The sequence below is a fragment of the Palaemon carinicauda genome, chromosome 42 (assembly GCF_036898095.1).
Source record: "Palaemon carinicauda isolate YSFRI2023 chromosome 42, ASM3689809v2, whole genome shotgun sequence".
Taxonomy (NCBI): Eukaryota; Metazoa; Arthropoda; class Malacostraca; order Decapoda; family Palaemonidae; genus Palaemon; species Palaemon carinicauda.
The window spans coordinates 12,754,506-12,775,131 of NC_090766.1; the positions used below are offsets into that span (position 1 = coordinate 12,754,506).

At 38.7% G+C, this 20,626-nt stretch overlaps 1 protein-coding gene and 1 long non-coding RNA gene across 2 annotated transcripts in view; one reads left to right on the forward strand and one right to left on the reverse strand.

Moving 5' to 3' along the window:
* Nucleotides 1–10,656, forward strand: part of LOC137632963 (uncharacterized) — an 84,920-nt gene extending 74,264 nt beyond the window's left edge. The window contains exons 8-9 of the mRNA XM_068365097.1: nucleotides 5,009–5,775; nucleotides 6,246–10,656. Coding sequence (XP_068221198.1) covers nucleotides 5,009–5,775; nucleotides 6,246–8,327 — 2,849 coding nt within the window. The 3' untranslated portion in view covers nucleotides 8,328–10,656. The remainder of the gene's footprint in view (nucleotides 1–5,008; nucleotides 5,776–6,245) is intronic.
* Nucleotides 10,657–16,339: 5,683 nt separating this feature from the next.
* LOC137632736 (uncharacterized) overlaps nucleotides 16,340–20,626 on the reverse strand; it is an 82,515-nt gene continuing 78,228 nt past the window's right edge. Inside the window, exon 3 of the long non-coding RNA XR_011042110.1 lies at nucleotides 16,340–17,312. This is a non-coding gene — a long non-coding RNA (uncharacterized lncRNA). The remainder of the gene's footprint in view (nucleotides 17,313–20,626) is intronic.

The following is a 20,626-nucleotide window of genomic DNA, read 5'->3' on the forward strand; positions in this document are numbered from 1 at the left end:
TTCGAGAGGCCTTGATCAACGAACAGACGTTTTCCCTCTGTGGTTTCGGGCGTATCTACCCAAGATCGCCCCACCCACTCTAGACGAGAGAGCCCTTTTATTCCTCGTCTGCGGAAGAGGTTTCTCGTAAGAAACCATGGACCAAGGTCTCGCGGCTTATTAAGCGCAAGTCGGTCCTTTCCGCGCAAGTCCAACGGCCCAGTTGTAGCCACTGGGTCAGTTCGGACTCGCTGCAGTCTTCCGACGACTGCTCACCTCCTAAGAGAGGCAAAGCGGTACCGCATCAGGCAGTCACACCGTCTGTTGCCGCACCTGCTCCTGTAGACCCTAAGTGGTCTTTGCTGCAGACCATGCAGTCTCAGTTAACGTCATTGATGCAGGACTTTCGTGCGGAGAAGGTTGACACTGCACCAACCTCTAGCCTACAACCAACCACGGTTGTGCGTCCTGTGGACGCTGAGGCGACCTTCTGCCGCACTCCAAGAGAGTCCCGCCACCCATGCGTTCCAGTGTACCCTGCCAGCCGCATGTTGACGTTCAGCGACGCACGGAACCTTCCGTTGACGTTCGCGAGGTACAACAACAGTCTAAGTTGTTTTGTTTTGACGCGGTGCGTCAACCTCCGCATTCTAGAGTTGTTTTGACTGCTCAGTCTAAACAGTCAAAGCAGTCTCGAGTGGACACTGTACGTCCTCACACACCTGTTGTGGTTGACAGTTCAGTTGTTGACAGTTCACAGACTGTCAAGCAGTTACATGACGTTGCCTTCTGGTCTGCTACTTATGCACCAGTGAGAGACTCACTGAGGTAACCTAGCTTTTATTGGACAAGGTTCCTGTAGATGAGGAAGTTGCTGTTCTCCCTCCTACTGATATTCCCTTGAGGACTCTGTCAGATGGAGAGGAGCCTTAAGCTGCTTAGCCTCCTATGGACTTTAATTAAATCATGATGATTTTTTTAAGGATCTTCGTCCGGATCTTGTAACTGCTGCTCCTCGTTCGCCTTAACGTCAGAACTTACACTAGGCCTAGCTACTTTGAAGCCGTTGTTTTTAAGCTAGTGCTCTCTCGCTCTCCTAGAGAGCGTTACGTTGGCTAGGCGACTGGTTTTTGCACCAGGAGGAGTTTTAGGGATACAGCCTTTGATTTCCCTTCTTTTAAACTGGCTTATAGAGCGAGAGTCTGATATGACACGAGAGAAGTTCTCGGCTTGGGAGTTCATGCCTCTGCCCAGATAGACTTCTCAATTCTGGTAGACTCGCCCTGGCGCCTAGCCAGGAGACGCTCCAAGTTGTTTACAGGTCAACTTCTCAGCTTTTGTCGAGCCTTTGAAGTTTTGCTGTACTATTATGTCACACATAACAAGGCTTTCAGGGATGGTAAACGGTTCCGCCTCAGTCGCTAACCCCGTCTGTTGCCACACCTGCTCCCGTAGACCCTAAATGGGCTTTGCTGCAAGACATGCAGTCCAAGCTTGCGTCCTTGATAGAGGACTTAAATGCGGAGAAGAACCTTCTGGCCAACAACCTTCCAACCGGTCGGTTGTGCGCCCTGTTGACGCTGAGGTAACCTACTCGCGTCTGCCAGTTGAGGTGGTTCCTCCTTCTGGCCAACAACCTTCCAACCGGTCGGTTGTGCGCCCTGTTGACGCTGAGGTAACCTACTCGCGTCTGCCAGTTGAGGTGGTTCCTCCACCGATGCGACCCAGTGTGGGTTGCCAGCCGCACGTTGACGTTAAGCGACGCTCGGAGGTGGTTGTTGACGTTCAGGACGTTCAACAACCAGCAGAGGTGACTTGTTGTGACGCAGTGCGTCAACCTCAGCAACCCGGTAGGGTGTTGACTGCACAACCCAGACGGTCTAGACAGTTTCGGGTTGACGCTGTACTTCCTCGCGCACCCATGGTTGTTGACAGTTCACAGACTGTGCAGCAGTTCCATGATATTGCGTCCGGCTCCGTCACGCATCCACCAGTGCGACCGGATTCAGCGAGTCAGACGTTGCCCACTCCGTTGCCGTTTCCTCGTCAGTTTCGGATGAGGAACCCTCTGATGAGGACGTTGCTGAACAAGACGATCAGCCCCCAGCCCTGCTATCCATCCAGAAGATGCTGAAGAAGGAACGCTGCTCAGTCAGGCTGTGGATGAGTCTGGTAGGGACACTGTCATCCGTGGATCTATTTGTGTCACTAGGAAGACTACACCTCCGTCCTCTTCTATACCATCTAGCTTTTCACTGGAAAAAGGACAAGACGCTAGAAGCGGTCTCGATCCCGATTTCCGGAAAGATAAAGTCTTGTCTGACTTGGTGAAAGGACTATATCAACCTAAGAGAGGGTCTTCCCCTGACTGTTCAGACTCCCAACCACGTTCTCTTCTCGGACGCATCGGACGTAGGCTGGGGTGCGACATTAGACGGTCGGGAATGCTCGGGATTATGGAACTCGAGTCAAAGGACAATGCATTTCAACTGCAAGGAGCTACTGGCAGTACGTCTGGCCTGGAAAAGCTTCAGGTCTCTCCTTCAAGGCAAAGTGGTGGAGGTGAACTCGGACAACACCACGGCTTTGGCGTACATCTCCAAGCAAGGAGGGACCTACTCTCTGACGTTGTACGAGATCGCAAGGGACCTCCTCACCTGGTCAAAAGGTCTAGACATATCACTAGTAACGAGGTTCATCCAAGGCAACTTGAATGTCATGGCAGATTGTCTCAGTCGGAAGGGACAAATAATTCCAACAGAATGGACCCTCCACAAGGATGTATGCAAGAGACTTTGGGCCACCTGGGGCCAGCCAACCATAGATCTCTTCGCAACCTCGATGACCAAGAGGCTCCCAATATTTTGCTCACCAATCCCGGACCCAGCAGCAGTTCATATAGAGGCCTTTCTCCTAGATTGGTCACATCTAGATCTATATGCATTCCCTCCGTTCAAGATTGTCAACAAGGTACTGCAGAAGTTCGCCTCTCACGAAGGGACAAGGTTGACGCTAGTTGCTTCCCTCTGGCCCGCGAGAGAATGGTTCACCGAGGTACTTCGATGGCTAGTAGACGTTCCCAGAACACTTCCCCTAAGGGTGGACCTTCTACGTCAGCCACGCGTAAAGAAGGTACACCAAGGCCTCCACGCTCTTCGTCTGACTGCCTTCAGACTATCGAAAGACTCTCGAGAGCTAGAGGCTTTTCGGAGGAGGCAGCCAGAGCGATTGCTAGAGCAAGGAGAACATCCACCCTTAGAATCTACCAATCGAAGTGGGAAATCTTCCGTAACTGGTGCAAGTCAGTATCCGTATCCTCGACCAGTACCTCTGTAACTCAAATAGCTGACTTCCTCTTATATCTGAGGAAAGAACGATCTCTTTCAGCTCCCTCTATCAAGGGTTACAGAAGCATGTTGGCATCAGTCTTCCGTCACAGAGGCTTAGATCTTTCCAACAATAAAGATCTACAGGACCTCCTTAAGTCTTTTGAGACCACGAAGGAGCGTCGTTTGGTTACACCTGGTTGGAATTTAGACGTGGTACTAAGATTCCTTATGTCAGACAGGTTCGAACCGCTACAATCAGCCTCCCTGAAAGATCTCACCTTAAAGACTCTTTTCCTGGTATGCTTAGCCACAGCTAAAAGAGTCAGTGAGATTCATGCCTTCAGCAAGAACATTGGATTCTCATTCGAAACGGCTACATGTTCTACAACTTGGTTTTATTAGCCAAAAACGAGCTGCCTTCTCGGCCTTGGCCAATATCGTTCGATATTCCAAACTTATCGTATGGTTGGAAATGAACTAGAAAGAGTCTTATGCCCTGTAAGAGCTCTTAAGTTCTATTTAAAACGAACTAAACCTTTACGAGGCCCGTCTGAAGCTTTATGGTGTTCAGTTAAGAAACCATCTTTGCCTAGTCAAAGAATGCTTTATCCTATTTTATCAGACTGTTAATACGAGAAGCTCATTCCCATCTGAATGAGGAAGACCAAGCTTTGCTGAAGGTAAGGACACACGAAGTTAGAGCTGTCGCAACTTCCGTGGCCTTTAAACAAAATAGATCTCTGCAAAGTATAATCGACGCAACCTATTGAAAAAACAAGTCAGTGTTCGCGTCTTTTTATCTTAAGAATGTCCAGTCTCTTTACGAGAACTGCTACTCTCTGGGACCATTCGTAGCAACGAGTGTAGTAGTGGGTGAGGGCTCTACCACTACAATTCCCTAATTCCATAACCTTTTTAATCTTTCTCTTGAAATGTTTTATTATTGTTTTTGGGTTGTCCAGAAGGCTAAGAAGCCTTTCGCATCCTACTTGATTTGGCGGGTGGTCAAAGTCATTTCTTGAGAAGCGCCTAGATTAGAGGTTTTGATGAGGTCCTGTTGTATGGGTTGCAACCCTTGATACTTCAGCCCCTAGGGGTCGCTCAGCATCCTAAGAGGATCGCGAGGCTCTGTAAGGAAGACGTACTTAAAAAGGCAGAGTAATTGTTCAAGTCGACTTCCTTACCAGGTACTTATTTATTTTATGTTTGTTATTTTGAATAACTGCTAAAATGAAATAAAAAATCCTTAGCTCATAATAATGTAAACAATTATTGCTGGTCTCTACCCACCCCCCTGGGTGTGAATCAGCTTATATAATCACCGGCTAAGTTTAATATTGAAAAATGTTATTTTTATAATAAAATAAATTTTTGAATATACTTACCCGGTGATTATATATTAAAGGACCCTCCCTTCCTCCCCAATAGAGACCCAGTGGACCGAGGAGAAAATTGAGTTCTGTGTTTACATTGAGTACTGAGCACCTGCACGGCAGATGGCGCTGTTGAAGTACACCCCCTACCTGCATTGCGATCGCTGGCGGATTTTTAACGTAGAGTTTTCTGTCGAGCAACAGAGTTGCAGCTTATATAATCACCGGGTAAGTATATTCAAAAATTTATTTTATTATAAAAATAACATATTTATTTTCATGATGTACATCTTTTTATTTTTTAAATGTTAAATCATACTTTTCCAGGTGTGAACTCTTTCATGAACTCCTCAGCTTTTGCTGAATTTGCCAAAGACGCTCTTAACTCTTCAGGAAATCTTGATAGTCGCCTCTCGGCCCTTCATAGAAATGACGAATCTCCTTTAAAGAGGATGCCAGAGATGTCCATGTCTGCCGTCTTAGAAATGGAGATAAAAGACGTGGACTCTTCAAAAGAGAATATGTCAGACGATGATATTGTAGAAATCCCACAAAGAGAATTTCCGGCTCGAGACTCTATGGAAAGGGAAGTTGCTCGCAAATCTGCTTCTGCGCTGAGAGAATCCTCCGAAAGAAGGAGATCCAGCGAATCTCGAGAGTTCGGTAGAATGAAAGATTTCGACGAGTCTCGAGAGAGGAGTGAAGGTCGAGACTCACGTGACCATAAATCATCTAGCAGATGGGATGTAAAAGACAACAGAGGGCTAAAAGATTTGGATATCAGAAGAGACAATCACGATATGAGTAGCAGCAGCAGAAGGGATAGTCAGGAGCGCAAAGACATCAGGGATGACTGGGAATGGGAGAGGGACATCGATCATAGGGAATACAGTTCGAGAGAACGTAGGAGCTCTAGGAGCTCCAGAGACTCGCGGGATTCTCATGATACAGGGGCAGGAGAGTCGAGAGATAATTACCGCAGTAGCAGTTGGGATCATGTGGGATCAGATCGAGATTATCCTCATAAAAGCAGAGAGCGAGATTTCTCCCACACACTCAACAGTTCCTATGACACGTCTTTACAAATACCAAAGGTTAGATATTTATTTTCTTCCATTTTGTATTTGCTGTTGTTAGTCACCTGCAATCTTCATAGGCAAAAATTGGAATGAACAATTTATTGGTAATATTTGAAATTTATCATATTTGATAATATATTTTATTTTGGGATAAAATACATATATTAAGTAGAATTAAAAGAGCTCAAGAATATTTAAATTGCAGGAGTATTTAAATCATTATCAAACATTTTTTATTCAAAATATGTTCTGGTCTATTCATTATAGATTTTCAAAACTTGGTTTTGACTGATTATGTTAAAAGGTAAAAGTGAATGAAGTCAATTTACATAAGGTAATTAGGCTTTGCTTTGTATTTGTCTTATTAGATTATAGCCTACTCGGGAAGATTTTATTTTCTTATTTTACTTTTTATTGAGAAATTAATTAACTTCAGGAATTATTAATTTGATTTTTAATTCATCCTCTCTATCCTTCATTTTCAGGATTTGAAGCCAATGAGTGCAGCAGAACTGTTAGATACATTTGGTAAAGTATTCAGTAAATCTCTGAACAGCGGTAGTAGTGTTACATCTCCAAGTCCATTTGAGCCTGTGAAAGCTCCAACGACACCAGTTGTGCAGCCTCCTATGCCTGATCTGAGCCGTCCACCTCCAAGTCTCTCAATACCCTTGCCACCTTCTAATCCTCCAGCTACAGAATCCCCAACACCCTTTTCTTCGACTCCCTCAGGGTCAGGCTCTCAAACTCCTTACACTCCTACTAAACCGCTTTATCAACCTCCCCCTTATACCCCAGAAAGCACCAATAAACCTTCTTACTGTCCACCTCTTCCACCTCCCCCACCGCCACCACCTCCCCCTGTTACCACTTCTAGTGGTGGCACTGTTACTGAATCCCTTCCATTTCCACCTTTCGATACAGGGACAGCTCCAACTTGGATCCCACCCCCACCCCCACCTCCACCACCTCCTGAGCTAGCAGAAAATGAAATTTCCTCAACTGGAGCAGATTATGATACGGGTGGTAGAAGTTTTGGTCCAAGTTGGTCTGATTATGATGATGAGTCTGATGATCGTAACTGGGGTGAACCTCCTGGAAATGAAGAATTGGAAGCCTTAAATTCAGACACTCCATCGTCACCACCACCTTATGAGAAAGGGTTTGTTGGATCACTAGCCCCTCCTCCATTACCTCCCAGTTTTTGTGGCCCCAGAAGTAACTTGAGGGAGATTGCATCTGAGGATCATAGAACCAACTTGGTCAGTATTCAGCCAAATACCGTTGACAGTGACTATCGTTGCTATAATTACCGAAGTCTTTCAGAGGAGCCCAAGCCTGCACAAGCCCCAGTACCTTCTATTAAATCACTGTTCTCTTCAGAAATGGATCAAGATCTCAGAATTAAAAAGCCAGGCTTAAAGCAGGGTAGGACAGAATCTGGTTCAGATATGGATATAAGTAACTCAGAGTCAGAAGATAATATGGATATCAGTGATGGATCAGGGAAGGAAGATGGAAATAACAGGGGTGGGGAAAGTCGAAAAAGGAAGTTGGATGGGGATAGGAACAAGGCTGACACAAAAAAGAACCTAGAAGATCAACGAAGGAATGTACATAGTGATGAAGATTTACCCGGAGGTGGCCCAAAGATGAAGGTAAGTGATAGACTTCAAGTTGAGAGAGTAAACTCAATTCCATCAAAAACTGACGAAAAGGATGTAAAACCTATTACATCTATTGTTGGAAACTCTGGAAATATAAGTCCAAGTGAAGATGTGGATGTTGCTGAAAGAGTTATGTCCATAAATGCAAAAGAGGTGGAAAGCATATTATCACAAATGCGTAGAGCTTCGTCTCTGAATAGTGCAAATCAGAATGTCGTTGGTTCTAATAGTTGTTTAGGGGTTAGCAGTAATGTTAAGGTTCTTACTAATCCTGAAAATGATAATTCACAGTTTAAAGATGATTGTGATGAAAGGAGTGAATCAGATGAAAATGAAGATCCAGATAAATCTTCAGAAATGTTGAATCAAAATAGTGATGAAACAAATAATGGACCAACAAATAGTGCAAATAATGACACTTCTATGTCGTTAGAGGAGAAAAGTCAAAGTGGTGGTGGTGGTAGTAGTAACAAAAATGAGGAGCATATCCCCACTCTAATAGCCAAAAATGGTTCCAGAGGAAATATAGAAAAAGATTTTAATGCTCCCCGTAATGTTACAGAGGGTAATATGATTGATGTGATAGATGTTATGAAAAATTTAGATAGGGAATTTAATCAGCAAAAAACCAGAGGCCCAAGAGGGGGACCTAACCCACGTTTTATGAATCGTGGTCGAGGAATGCCTCCATTTGGAGGAATGGGTAGGGGGGAGAGATTCAATTCTCCACACAATCCTAGGGGTGGTTGGGGATTTGGTGGTCCAGTGTTTAACTCTCCTCGAGGAAGGGGTAGGGGACATCGTGGAGCTCCTCCTTACAGCCCTTCAGGCAGAGGATTCCGTGGTCCAAACCCCAATAGAGGAGGCAGAAACTGGTATGGAGCCGAAAATTGGTTCTAAGAGTTTATTCGTTGTACAATAAAAGACATAGTGCTGCACTGTAGTTCTCAAAGAAATTGGTAAAACAGTATTTTGAAATTTGTTACTGTCTAACAATTAGAATCATAGAAAACATTTCCCGAAGCTCATGAATTATAGTTGAATTTGTTTGAAATAGGACGTACAAATATTCATAGTTATGGATATAACAATTTAATTAATTGGAAGGTTTATCCCCGAAATGCTTCCATACAAGATTTACGAAAATTGTGTCCTGTGGACATGGCATTATGCTATTAGAGATGGATATATTTTTTGATTCAATAATAACCTTAGTATGTGTTAATAGCATGACTTTTAGCTAAATGAGGTTTTCAGTTGTACAAATAGATTTGTATCAGTAAGGCATCCATTTTTGGATATTTTTTGGAAATGTTTTGCATTGTTTTTGATTTTTGAATGCCTTATTACTTTGGAGGGGACTAATGTAAATTGCATCTGATAAGTAGTTTAATGGTCTTGATGTTTAAAGTACAATAAGAGCAGTGTTTTTTAAAGTTTGCTTTTATTACTTGTGTTGAAATCTATTGCTGTATAAAGATGTGAACAGATTTGGTAAATTTTTTTCTTTTTAGAATGTCTCCATTCTGGGCATATTGATAGTACAGAGGATATGAAATAATTAAGCAGTTACTATTAATAATGAAGGATAAAATTAAATAACTTCTTTCAAGATGTTCTTAATAATTAATTTTAAAAAGGATTTAAATATAGAATAACTACTTTAAAGAAGTTACTATTCATTGATAATAGTGGATGTGTAACAAATTCCCAATGTCTGTCCTGTCATTTAAACTGGCGAAATGAGATTAAATCTCAAGATGTAATTCTCAATTTAATTTATTAATTTTGCCTAAATAAATTGATTCATTTGGGAATTATAAAAACTATATAAGTAATCAAAAACAATGATTACTGTAGTTACATGTGAAAAGAAGTATTGGAAGTTTGTTATGTCATATGTTTGAGTAATGGTAGTTTTACTGCCTCATTTCTTTGTGAATACCATTTTGTTTCATGTTTACATGTCTGCTAACAAGCAGTTTATTTTGGCTAAATTGTTTACTTCTATAAATATCTAAAAACTTTCTTCCTCCAAGGATTGCATTAACGTACAAACAAGTAACTTATTGAAGGCTAGAATAATTTATGTTCCTTTCAAAAAAAGCTTCTAATCCTTTTTGAAGATGGAGGGGATCTTGTTCACACTATGTTAACCCTTTTACCCCCAGGCTATTTGGAAATTTCCAACCCTTAACCCCCAGGGGTTATTTTTTTTCAAGCACATTTTGCAGTATATTTTTTTTAAATTGCTCTAACAGCCTTAATTTTTGTCATAGAGAGGTCAGGTTGGTCTCATTCTCTTGGAAAATGCCTGAAGTTTCTCAAAAAATTATAGAAAATTTGCAAAAAAAAAATTTAAATAGCAGTTTTTTGCAAGGACATACCGGTACATCCAAGGGGGTAAAGGGATGAGTTTTGTGAAACGTACCAGTACGTCCTTTGGGGGTAAAATGGTTAAGGAAATTTTTCTTGAATTTATCTTTTAATTGGAGAAAGTTAAGACAGATTCGTATTTGGAGGAAATGCTGGTCCTTAACTCAAAATTTTTTGAAACCATAAAGGGAAAAATGTGATTTCAAATTATGAATTTGAATGAAATGTCATAGTGTATTTGGAAGGTTCTATTGATAAGATTACAATGCCCGAATTTGGAGGTCAGTTTTGATTGAATTTAAAAAATTTATATCAATGTTGAAATAGCATTGTTTCACTTCATAATTATGTTGAGCATTCTGACATTGTTTGCAGAACATTAATGGTGTAATCCAGTAGAATTTGTTAATATAGAATTACTGTGCAGCAGTATTTAGCATTTCTCCCTTGAAGCTTCACGCTGTGTATCATGAAAGATTTTGTGAATAGCTCATAGACATATAAAGATTTTGTTAAGCACATGAATTATGGTAATTCTTGAGAGTTCTGATATTCCTTACATAATTTGTAATGTACAGTGCTGTATATGAATATGCAGTAAAACAGTTGAAGAGTTGGCTTGGAGTAGTAATTGACGAGTGAATCCGCTCCTTATGTTTAGGATTTCTTTTTTCATGAAGCCATTTATCTCATTTTGAAGATTATAAAGAAATCTGTAGCAATAGTTGGTTTTGAAGGCAGTGCAATAGTATATAATTTGCTAAGGATTTCATATATTCTTGAGTTTATTTGAAATGCTGTAGTAGAAATGCATAGTTGAAAATTATAATAAATTTTCTATCATCAACTTATATAGCATATTTTTTTAGTTTGCTGCTTAGAAATTTGAAAGTAGGTATGAGTCACTCTTATTACCTATTAAACTACAAACGTTTCTTTAAATTGCTACAGTATCAGCTGGAAATTTACAGTTATTATTCAGGAAATATGCTCACTTTGGGGATTGTTATCTTGTGGAACTCTGCTAATATATTTTTCTCTTCTCTAGAGGGAGTGATTGCATAATTTGTAAAATTCCATCATGGTTGAAGCTGATTATTTATGACTGCAGTTGAGTGATGTTCACTCTTCTTTGTATAAATACTTTTCCATGTATAATTGACATCGAAAGTTTTAAAAACTTTAAGTTTTATATTTTGGATAATTTTTCTTCCTCTATAGCATGAAAGTTTTGCGAGCACAAGGCCATCTCTGTTTTTGTGTTTCGTAGCTCTAGTGGGAAATGAAGCAGCTCTTTCATTGATAAAATGATATCACAGGTCAGAAGTGAATAATAGGGGGGCAAAGTACCATGTAATTTTTTTTCTTTTCCCCTATGCCTATTATGAGTGTGTTGATAATAAATTGAAGTATTTCAAACCCATACAAGGATGATTATATTAATTTCCAAGCATATTGGAAAGAAGCTATTTTCCTCTTCTCCTGTATAAGGTATTAGTTGTACTACATTTTTATATTTAGTGAAATGACTGTACAGTAATATTCTTGATTGCACAGCCTGCAATATAATGAGAGCAAAATATGATTGACTTTTTCAGCTTTATCTCATCACTAGTACTCCCCAGAAACAAAAATAATTGTAAAAATTTTTATCTGAATCTCCTTCCTTTTCAGCTGATTAATTTCCAAGTTTTTTTTAAGGTATAACTATAAACTATAATTTGTTTTCCATTAAAGTTTATTTGTTTAACTCGACAGTCTTGTTAAACTATCTAATTGTGAAAATAATCTTTTTTGCCAAGGATACTTTAGTGTGTCCCAAATGTTATCATCTTGCTGTTATGGGAGTTTTAGGCGTAAGTCTTGCCCATCGTTTAATGCGGTTTGTGACATATGCGTCCTATGATTTTGCCAATTACGTAGGACATGGCTTCCTTCATTTTAGTCTTGCATACATCAATTATTTATTATTAGATAGATAATCTAATAATATTAATTTTGTTATAGTCTGAACTATATAAGAGGTTTGATTCCAGGATTGCACACAAATTTTATAATGACTGTTTTTCCTTTAGAATTAGTTTTGTTATTTCTATGAATTTTTTTTAATGTAGTAAATACTCTTTGAGAACTGGATCTCAATTACAGGTTCGCTAAGACGAAACTTCTCAAAAACATGGAAATACTGTATAGTATAGATTACTGTATATGCCATGCAGTGGGGTCTATTGCTTGCATTGTGCTTTGCATGGGACACTGTAAACAATACGAATGTAACCTTCCATCCCCAGCTGCTGTGTGTTCGGCATGCTACTTTACACACTTTCCCTTTGGTTCCACACCTGTTTGTTCAGCTTTTTCAAGCTCCTTCCTCTAATGTTCTCTTGATTTAGGAACAAATCCTTCTCTCAAGAGAAGGATTTCATGGAAACTAACTAGTATTTGAAATATTTAGTATATAGTTGTCAATATGTCTATTGTAGAGAGAAGGACTGTGGTTATGTGGATGTATGTGGGGTTGAATGGAATGCTGCAAATCAAGTGTAGGATATCTCCAAGATGCTCATGCTTATAAAGTTCTAATAGAGCTATGGAATTTTGATGTCCAGTTGGTATACAAACAGTTAGTGAAAAGATGGAGGAACACTTTTATGGTAGAGTGGTAGATCTTGAAAGCAGCATAACATAGTTTTCTTTTACCATGTTAAAGGTAAAGATCATTGCTGGAATTCTAGAACAAAAGTATCTTGTAGATAAGTTGTCATAATTATAGGCATGTGATACATATTTTTCAGATATGGGCTCTTAAGATATAGATTCTGAAAAGGTATGACTCAGGATAAATGATATTTATGATGATCGGATAGCAGATACAAAGATGTGATGTTTACAGGCTGGAAAGGGTAAGCGTACTTAAAACCATGGAAAAAGTTATTTTTTAAGACTTTGATCAGTGAAAATTTATGACATTAAATACAAAAGCGAGCAGGAATAATTCGTATCATGGGTTTAGTGTAAACATTTTAGGCAGTCGTGAAAGATAAATATTGTTCTTCAGACTTAACGAAGAGACTTGATTCTTTTGACAGGTAATGATAAAAAGTTAGCCGTAAAATTTTATGCAAGGTACCATTACAAAAGGAATTCCCACTATTTTGAGTGAGAGAATATTAGAGTACAATTTTTAGACAACTCAAAACTTGTAAGCCTTTGTCAAGTTGTGTTCTTGGTATGACTCAAAGTGAGGTATCAATGGTAATGAAGTCTCTCAAAAGATGCATTATAATATTTTGAGATTTGTTGAATCGCTTTTTTCTGCTCTTCATACTGAACAGGATTTCAAATAAATTTTACTGGTACCCCATTTCTATGCAATTACTGTCTGCCTGCTTTGCTGTTCATCCTAAACCATATAAATTCATTTTAATATATGGTGTAGGTAGTATGCTTTCTTAATCATTGGTTTGATTGGAAATTTTTTCCCTGTCCATTAAATATTCAGTGGTTCAACCTGCTGAAGGTTGGTCTTTGCCCTTCATATTATGTGCGTTGGCCATGTATTGCGCATGAAGTCTCTTGAACCAGAACACCATAGTCCATTTCTTTTAGCGAGTCATATTTGCACCGACTCGCAGCGGTGCCCTTTTAGCTGGGAAAAGTTTCCTGATCGCTGATTGGTTGGACAAGATAATTCTAACCAATCAGCGACTAGGAAACTTTTCCGAGCTAAAAGGGCACCGTTGTGAGTCGGTGCAAACATGACTCGCTAAAAGAAATGGACTATAGTTGAGATCAGAATACCATTGTCTGGCATGGATCTATTTTCAGATGTCTGATTTGTGCTTCTAAGATGATTAATGTTGTGATGTGTTTGAAGGTTCTGGCATGTAAAGAACTTTAGTGCATAAAACTCCCACCGTTGCATTTGTGTTGCACTCTAATGGAATTATCTTTTTTCCACTTGCAAAATTGGTCTCAATTGGAATTTCACTATGAATGTATGCTTTTTTCCAATTTAAACAAAGAAACGTTGCTTGTTGTACATGAGCATCCCATCTACGCTGATAGAGGTATGGTCTTTTATACCAAGTGAATGGATGTCAAAGATCTTTTGAATTAGTTTCTCCTGTCCTTTTAGTTTCTCCTGTCCTTGCAAGCTTGAACCAGATACGATAGTTACTGTATCTACTAAAATACGTAGTTTGTTGTAATTATTGGTGATATTGGCAAGACTTCTACTGAAGGATTCCTTTGAAATTGTATTGCAAAGATTTATATAGGTCTGTTTGAAATTTTATAACAACTTCATGTTTTTACTTGCTCTGTTTACTATTTTTATCTTGTGCATTAATGATCAAAACTATATTTGTTAGTATTTCCCTTATTTAATGGTTTTGCAGAAACTTTTGTTCCTTTCATTACTTATCTTATTATTGACATGTGAATGTATTCATAGAGAGGACCTTACATTATACTATTTCTTTTTATAATAATTTAAAAAGATGGTTTAAATTTTCAGAAATAATTTAATTTGTAATGGATGCTGTCGTAAAAATAGATTGATTCACTTTATAATTATCTCTCCTATAGTTAAGTAAATAAGAAGGTTAAATATGCTGACTAGCCTGTTTCATTAATATATATATATAGGCTTGGCCTTAAAGGATTTCATATGATATTCATAAACTGGAACAGGATCAAGTAGTTTTTTAATTTGGCACTAAATGGAAAGATGAATATGTAAAGTTAAAATCAGACGACATTGTTACAAAGGAAATCTTGTAATACAGATTAATCCTTACAGGAGGCTACATGGAAACACTGCCGACAGTAAAGCCATATTTTAATGATGTCTCAAGAATAGTTTTCTGAATAAATAGCCAAACAAGATTTTTTCATTACTTTATTTGATAAAAAAAATAGTAAAAAAGAAGTTAATAGGACAGCTACCATTAAATTTATGACTTTGTTTATTTGCAAAATCTGCAGTTTTATTCGGAGGTTGTTAACACACAGGCTTTATATTAGACTGAAACTTCAGTACAATTTTATTATTTGAATTAACCGTTTATCCCTTTGTATAGCATGAACACATTCAAGTCCATAGTGGATTCTTAGATACAAATGAATGAAAAATAAATTTAAAGAGAAAAATTCCATTACCGTTTACAAAGGATCCTAGTACTGTGTGCATATTTTTGGGAAATTCAATGATTCAGTGAAACCATCTTCACAGTCTTAGATTTAGTATTTTACTTTGCTCATAATTTTATTCTATCACCATCCTCATAAAAGCACTTCTCATTCTCTCCATGTGTATTGTTTTTTGGTTTTGATATTTTAAAGCCTTAACTTTATTTCTTGATGTAAATTATCGATGTCCAAATGACCTCGTGATTGGGGTTTAGGTGAAACAATAACCGTTAGTGGACAAATACAATTATGAGATAAAGTTTTTTCAGGGATTGTAAAAGAGGGTAGATTATAAAAATAATACTGGACGTACAGTATCGCAATCTGTAGTTAAGTATTTGGAAACAAAGTGGGCTAAACAAATAATATACTCGAGTAAGGAATTCTTGTCCATCCATGGACCATGTTACTCGTACAGCCGTCTTAGCTTGAAATTATTATTAATTCTGAAATCAGTTTGTATAGTTTTCAGCAAATAGTTTTACTATTAACCCTTTTACCCCCAGGCTATTTGGAAATTTCCAACCCTTAACCCCCAGGGGGTTATTTTTTTCCCAGCACATTTTGCAGTATATTTTTTTCAAATTGCTCTAACAGCCTTAATTTTTGTCATAGAGAGGTCGTGTTGGTCTCATTCTCTTGGAAAATGCCTGAATTTTCTCAAAAAATTATCAAAAATATGAAATAAAAAAAAAATTTATAGCATTTTTTTGCAAGGACGTACCGGTACGTCCATGGGGGTAAAGGGATGGCTTTTGTGAAACGTACCAGTACGTCCTTTGGGGGTAAAAGGGTTAATTGAATGAATCTCAAGAAAGGTTTGCAAAAGTTATAGCCAGTACAGTGTTCTGTAATAAATTTGTGCTCATGCCCAGTTGATTTCTTTCTAGAATAACAAGTTGATGTTACAATTGAATTTCTCTGGGTTTAATTAAGTTATGAGTGAACTACATGCTACAACCTTCTTTTTTTTTCTTTTTACTATGATTATAGAGATGAGAAATGTCAGGGGATTCATTTTAGTGATTTGGAGTGGTTAGTTGTTGTGTTCCAACTCATGCAGTAGTACAAAACACTTAGTGAAATAACACTGAACGGTGTTATAATTACACAAACAACTTGTCATTTAAGGCCTGTATATTGGCTTGAACCTTTGATTAGTTGGCTTTGATTTCAATTTACGTTAGTCGGATTTCATTTTGACTTTAATTTTCATTTACGTATGTCCCAACAAGAAAATTTCATAATTATGAAAATATCAATAAAACTAGTTCAGGTAAATGAAACCAGAAAATTTATTTTTCTTGATGGCTGTCATGATAGCTTAGGTAAAGGAAAAACCATTATTTTATGTCTACTAATAATTTTATATTTTTTACATGCCAATCACCTGTCATTCAAAGATTCAGTGTACTGAACAGTATTTCAGTAAAATAAGAAGTACCATATTTGAAAATATTAAGGTCAATCATATCAATAGTTTAGGTTTAATATAGTTCTGCGGTTGTCATAAGTCTGGCCAATGTGTCTATGAATTACAAACTTTATTTACATTTTAGTTGAACATATACTAAAAGCAAATTAACCATCTCTTATATCTAAATAACCGACTCACTAATTCTCAACGTTAAGCAAGGACCTCACATGACAGTGGGGAATTCCCTGCTTAAGCCTTCATATCTTAGTTCCGTGCGTGTGGAGCACTAATGTGTAAGTGCGCTCAATATTCTCTTATTTTATGTATGTGATCAAGTCATTTAAATTGTATTTCTTTTCCATTGCAGTAGGATTGCTCTTACAGTAAATTACCATCTGAAAGGAATACCTGAATTTACTGTGCTGCTTTTAACATCCATTAAGCACTTAATCTTGCACTAAAATACTTTTTTCTTTTTTTTTTCCTTGCTTTTTTTTCTTTTTTTTTTCCTTGCTCATGTTCGTTGTACATTCAGAAGTTAAATTTTTATATAATGGCTGTGTAGTATTGTGGTTATGCATTTTGAATGTTATTTTACCCATCTTGGTTTTTTTTTTAATGCAGTGAAAGTTTATGTAAATATTGTTTTAAAAAGGGAATCATTACGAAGCATTTAAAAAAGAATAGAAGAAACCCGATAAGTTTAGGTGAAGCACACCTTTTTTTCCCTGAAAGAATGAATCATCATCCATGACTAATGGCTTCCTACCCTAAAGTGGCCAGCTGTCAATAAAATGTTGAAGGTCCCCTGCTTGGTCTGCAAATACATGATGGCGAATAGGTTTGGTCTCCCTCTAGAATTTGCTATTCTATACTCAACCAAGCCATCAATAGAGTGCCTGTAAAAATATTAAAAACATTTATTAGACATGGGATAGTTTGTACATTTGTTCTTACGCAAAAACAAACCTTTGTCTTTTTAGTAGGGGTAAGATTCTGGTGAAAACTGGTATTGCCAATGAAGAATTATAGAGGTTCTGGCAACCACCACCAAGTACTCAGTGGTGGCCTGGATCTGACAACGCTCAGAGCCTTCATTCTGATTCTGGCCATCGAGCTGCACGGACGTGTTCTCGATGCTCTCCCACTGACCTGAAGTGTGTATCAACTTGGTAAAAGACAAAATTGGCTTTAACTCTACGACTCTTATTCCTGGTATGGACACTTTTTTTTCCTTGAAATGAGAATAAACTTCAGGTACCGGAGAGCTCTGCGATCTTGAGAAACACACTTTTCACAGGATTCTTTTGTTGGTGAGCATCATGTCTCACGAAACAAGCAGGTATTCCTGCTTGCCTTCAGTTAAGCTTGCCACCGCTTTGGAACGTACATTTTATGAAGGTGGTAGGATCCCACCTTATATGTACTTGTTTTAGATAATCTGCCTTGTGGTACCCTATTGGAAACGTCCCTACGAGGAAATCTGTTTTAGAAGCGTCTGCAACCTCACCATCCTTGTGAACAAGAGATGGGAGGTTTTGGAGAGTCTAAGGTCTACCTACTGAGGAATCGGCAAGCATTGCCTAGCTCTCCCTCGGACTAGCTTGATGGAGAGGGGTCCTGACTACCATGTGTTATAGTCAGTCTTTATGACATTGTCCTGTCCCTTGCCTTTACCATTCATGAGCAACTTTAATCCTATTGTTAAAGTATATTAGATTCACTTGTTAAAGAGGTGTAATCTAATATAAAGTTTTCTTTTTGGGTCATAGTTAAGGTTTTACCAAGAATGTTAGTTGTTGATTACCGGTGATACGAGAAATTTCTGCTACGACACAGCATTGCTTGTAAATTATTTGTCAAGCAAGGTACAAATGCCATAGATTGAACTTGGCATAAACTTGTATCACTGTATTGTTGGAATAACAACCAGAATATTGCAAGATAAATGGAAATGCCCAATCTATGATTGCTTCCACCTCCAGTGCCAAAAATACTTCTTTACACAGGCTGACTTCGAAGCTAAGAAGCCGTCATTTAAATAATAAGAATATGAATTTTGGTGGACTTTGTAAATTGCCTTCTATCTAGCCCTTTCCATTTGTACATTTATCTGAAATTATGAGATATTGTTTTCCAAAATGAGAAGCTTGTGTATCTGTGCTAGTTCAATCATTTAGTTAGTGGTTAGTTCATTCACCCTTCTTCGTGTAGTTTTTTTTTTATAAAGCTTGGTGTAACATAAACTATTAGGATAATTTTTTTTGTCTTTGAACAATAATAATAATTTTCTTCAACTTTATACCACACAATCTGATAGGTAATCTCTCAAGTTAAAAATTAAACTGCTTTTAAATTAAAAACAACAAAAATCTAAGAATGCCTTTAACTTGGCTCTTTTTCACACTGCAGATTTTAGTAGTTATTTAAATGTAGAAAGGTGACCCTTTAAACCAATTCTGCTTGGTTATAACTAATATTGATGACAATTAGTCAACACAAATTGTAAATATATAATTTGTTCCTACATGAATAAAACCATCGTCCTTTATAAAGAATATAAGTAAAGCTGGAACGCCATTTAAACTTTTAACGAGGTGGTTGTAGTTATTGGTAGGTGGAGGGTAAGCCCCGCCGATCCGACCGTCGGCAAAGCTCCTACTTTATATTTTGGCTGCAATTATACAGACGCACTTCCTGCTGCCTCACTGGCAGTTTGCAAGTTTTCAAGTTTAGGGATATATCAAAGGAAGATAGGATATGCGGTGGTTTTCCCAGATAAATTGTAAATTTATGACAGTTTTCTGTGCAAACATGACAGTAACATCATACTTGCTCCTGTGGGGCAGCATGTCTGTTATTGTCATCCCTTGCCTTAATACAACAATGTGAATCTAAGAAATTTAGCATTCCTTAGACGGCAACAACAGGACCATAAGGAATTTAGCCAGGCATAATCATAATTGGTGCTCTGTCAGAGGAAGTATTTCACGAGAGGGGTGTTGCCATTCTACCTCTACAATGTCTTTCCGACTAATCAGGGAGGAGCTTAAGGGCTTATGACCTTGTAATGCTGCTTTAAACTATTCTTCCTTCATTGACTTGCACAGCCCGTAGAAGGCCAATGTCAAGTTCCTTCTTCTCTGCTTCATCCTTGTTATTCTTCAGAAGCTGCTGCTTCTAGTGGAAGAACAAATAGAAGTTATCATCGAAGAAGTCCAGGAAGACCAATCGACTGGTCATTGAGCGATGATGATCATTTATCGGCGCTTCAACACCTCTCGAGGATCTAAGCCCACCATAGTCCTTGTACTAATTTGTGAGTACAAAGAGCTTGGTGAGGTCGCCACAGCTCTTACTGAGGGAGGAATGACATCCATTTATCAGTGCTTCAGTACCTCTTGAGGATATAAGCCCACCCCCTAGTTACTATGGTGGGATCTCAAGTCGATGGTCATCATAGTCCTTGTACTAATTCATGAATACAATGGCCTCGGGGAGGCAGCCGTGGTTCTTGCTGAAGGAAGGATGACATTTATTTATAGGCGCTTCAGCACCTCTCAAGGATCTAAGCTCACCCCAGTTTCTATGGTTTGATCTTGCTTGGGAGACTGGATCGAGTTAATTCCCAGCTTTCCAGTCTAAAGAATTCTATACGTTCCAGCATATTGATGACCAGTCCGAAGAATTACTCCAGTTGATTAAGGAGATCCAGCTTCCTGCACTCTCTCGACACTTTGATACTTCATGCCAGGGAAGATAGACTCGTATCCTCTCTCCATGGATCCTGCAGTGATGGAGGGACCCCAGTGGAGGTATTCAAGCATGAGAGCACTTTGTTCTCAGCACTCCAATATGGAAGCGGCTTCCATATCCAGCATCCTCCTGGGTCGATAACTGATCAAGTGAAGTTAGGGCCTACTTTGCCACGATCCAGGATTTGTCAAATACCGAGACGCAGAATATTTTGTCTTTTTAGATGCTGTTACTTCCGGGGGGCACCAGTTAGCAAATCAGTGGGCCAACTGTATCCTGAATAGAAGGCATGCTGTCACCTCTCACTTTAACAAGCAGGTGGGACAAGAAGAGGTGCAATCTCCGAGCAGTGTCGGACACTGCGCAGTATCCCTTTTTTGTGTGGAGGATAATGGAGAAGTGAAGGAAGGTGAGCCATGACTGCCTTATCCACGTGCAGCTATCTTTAAGGATCCAG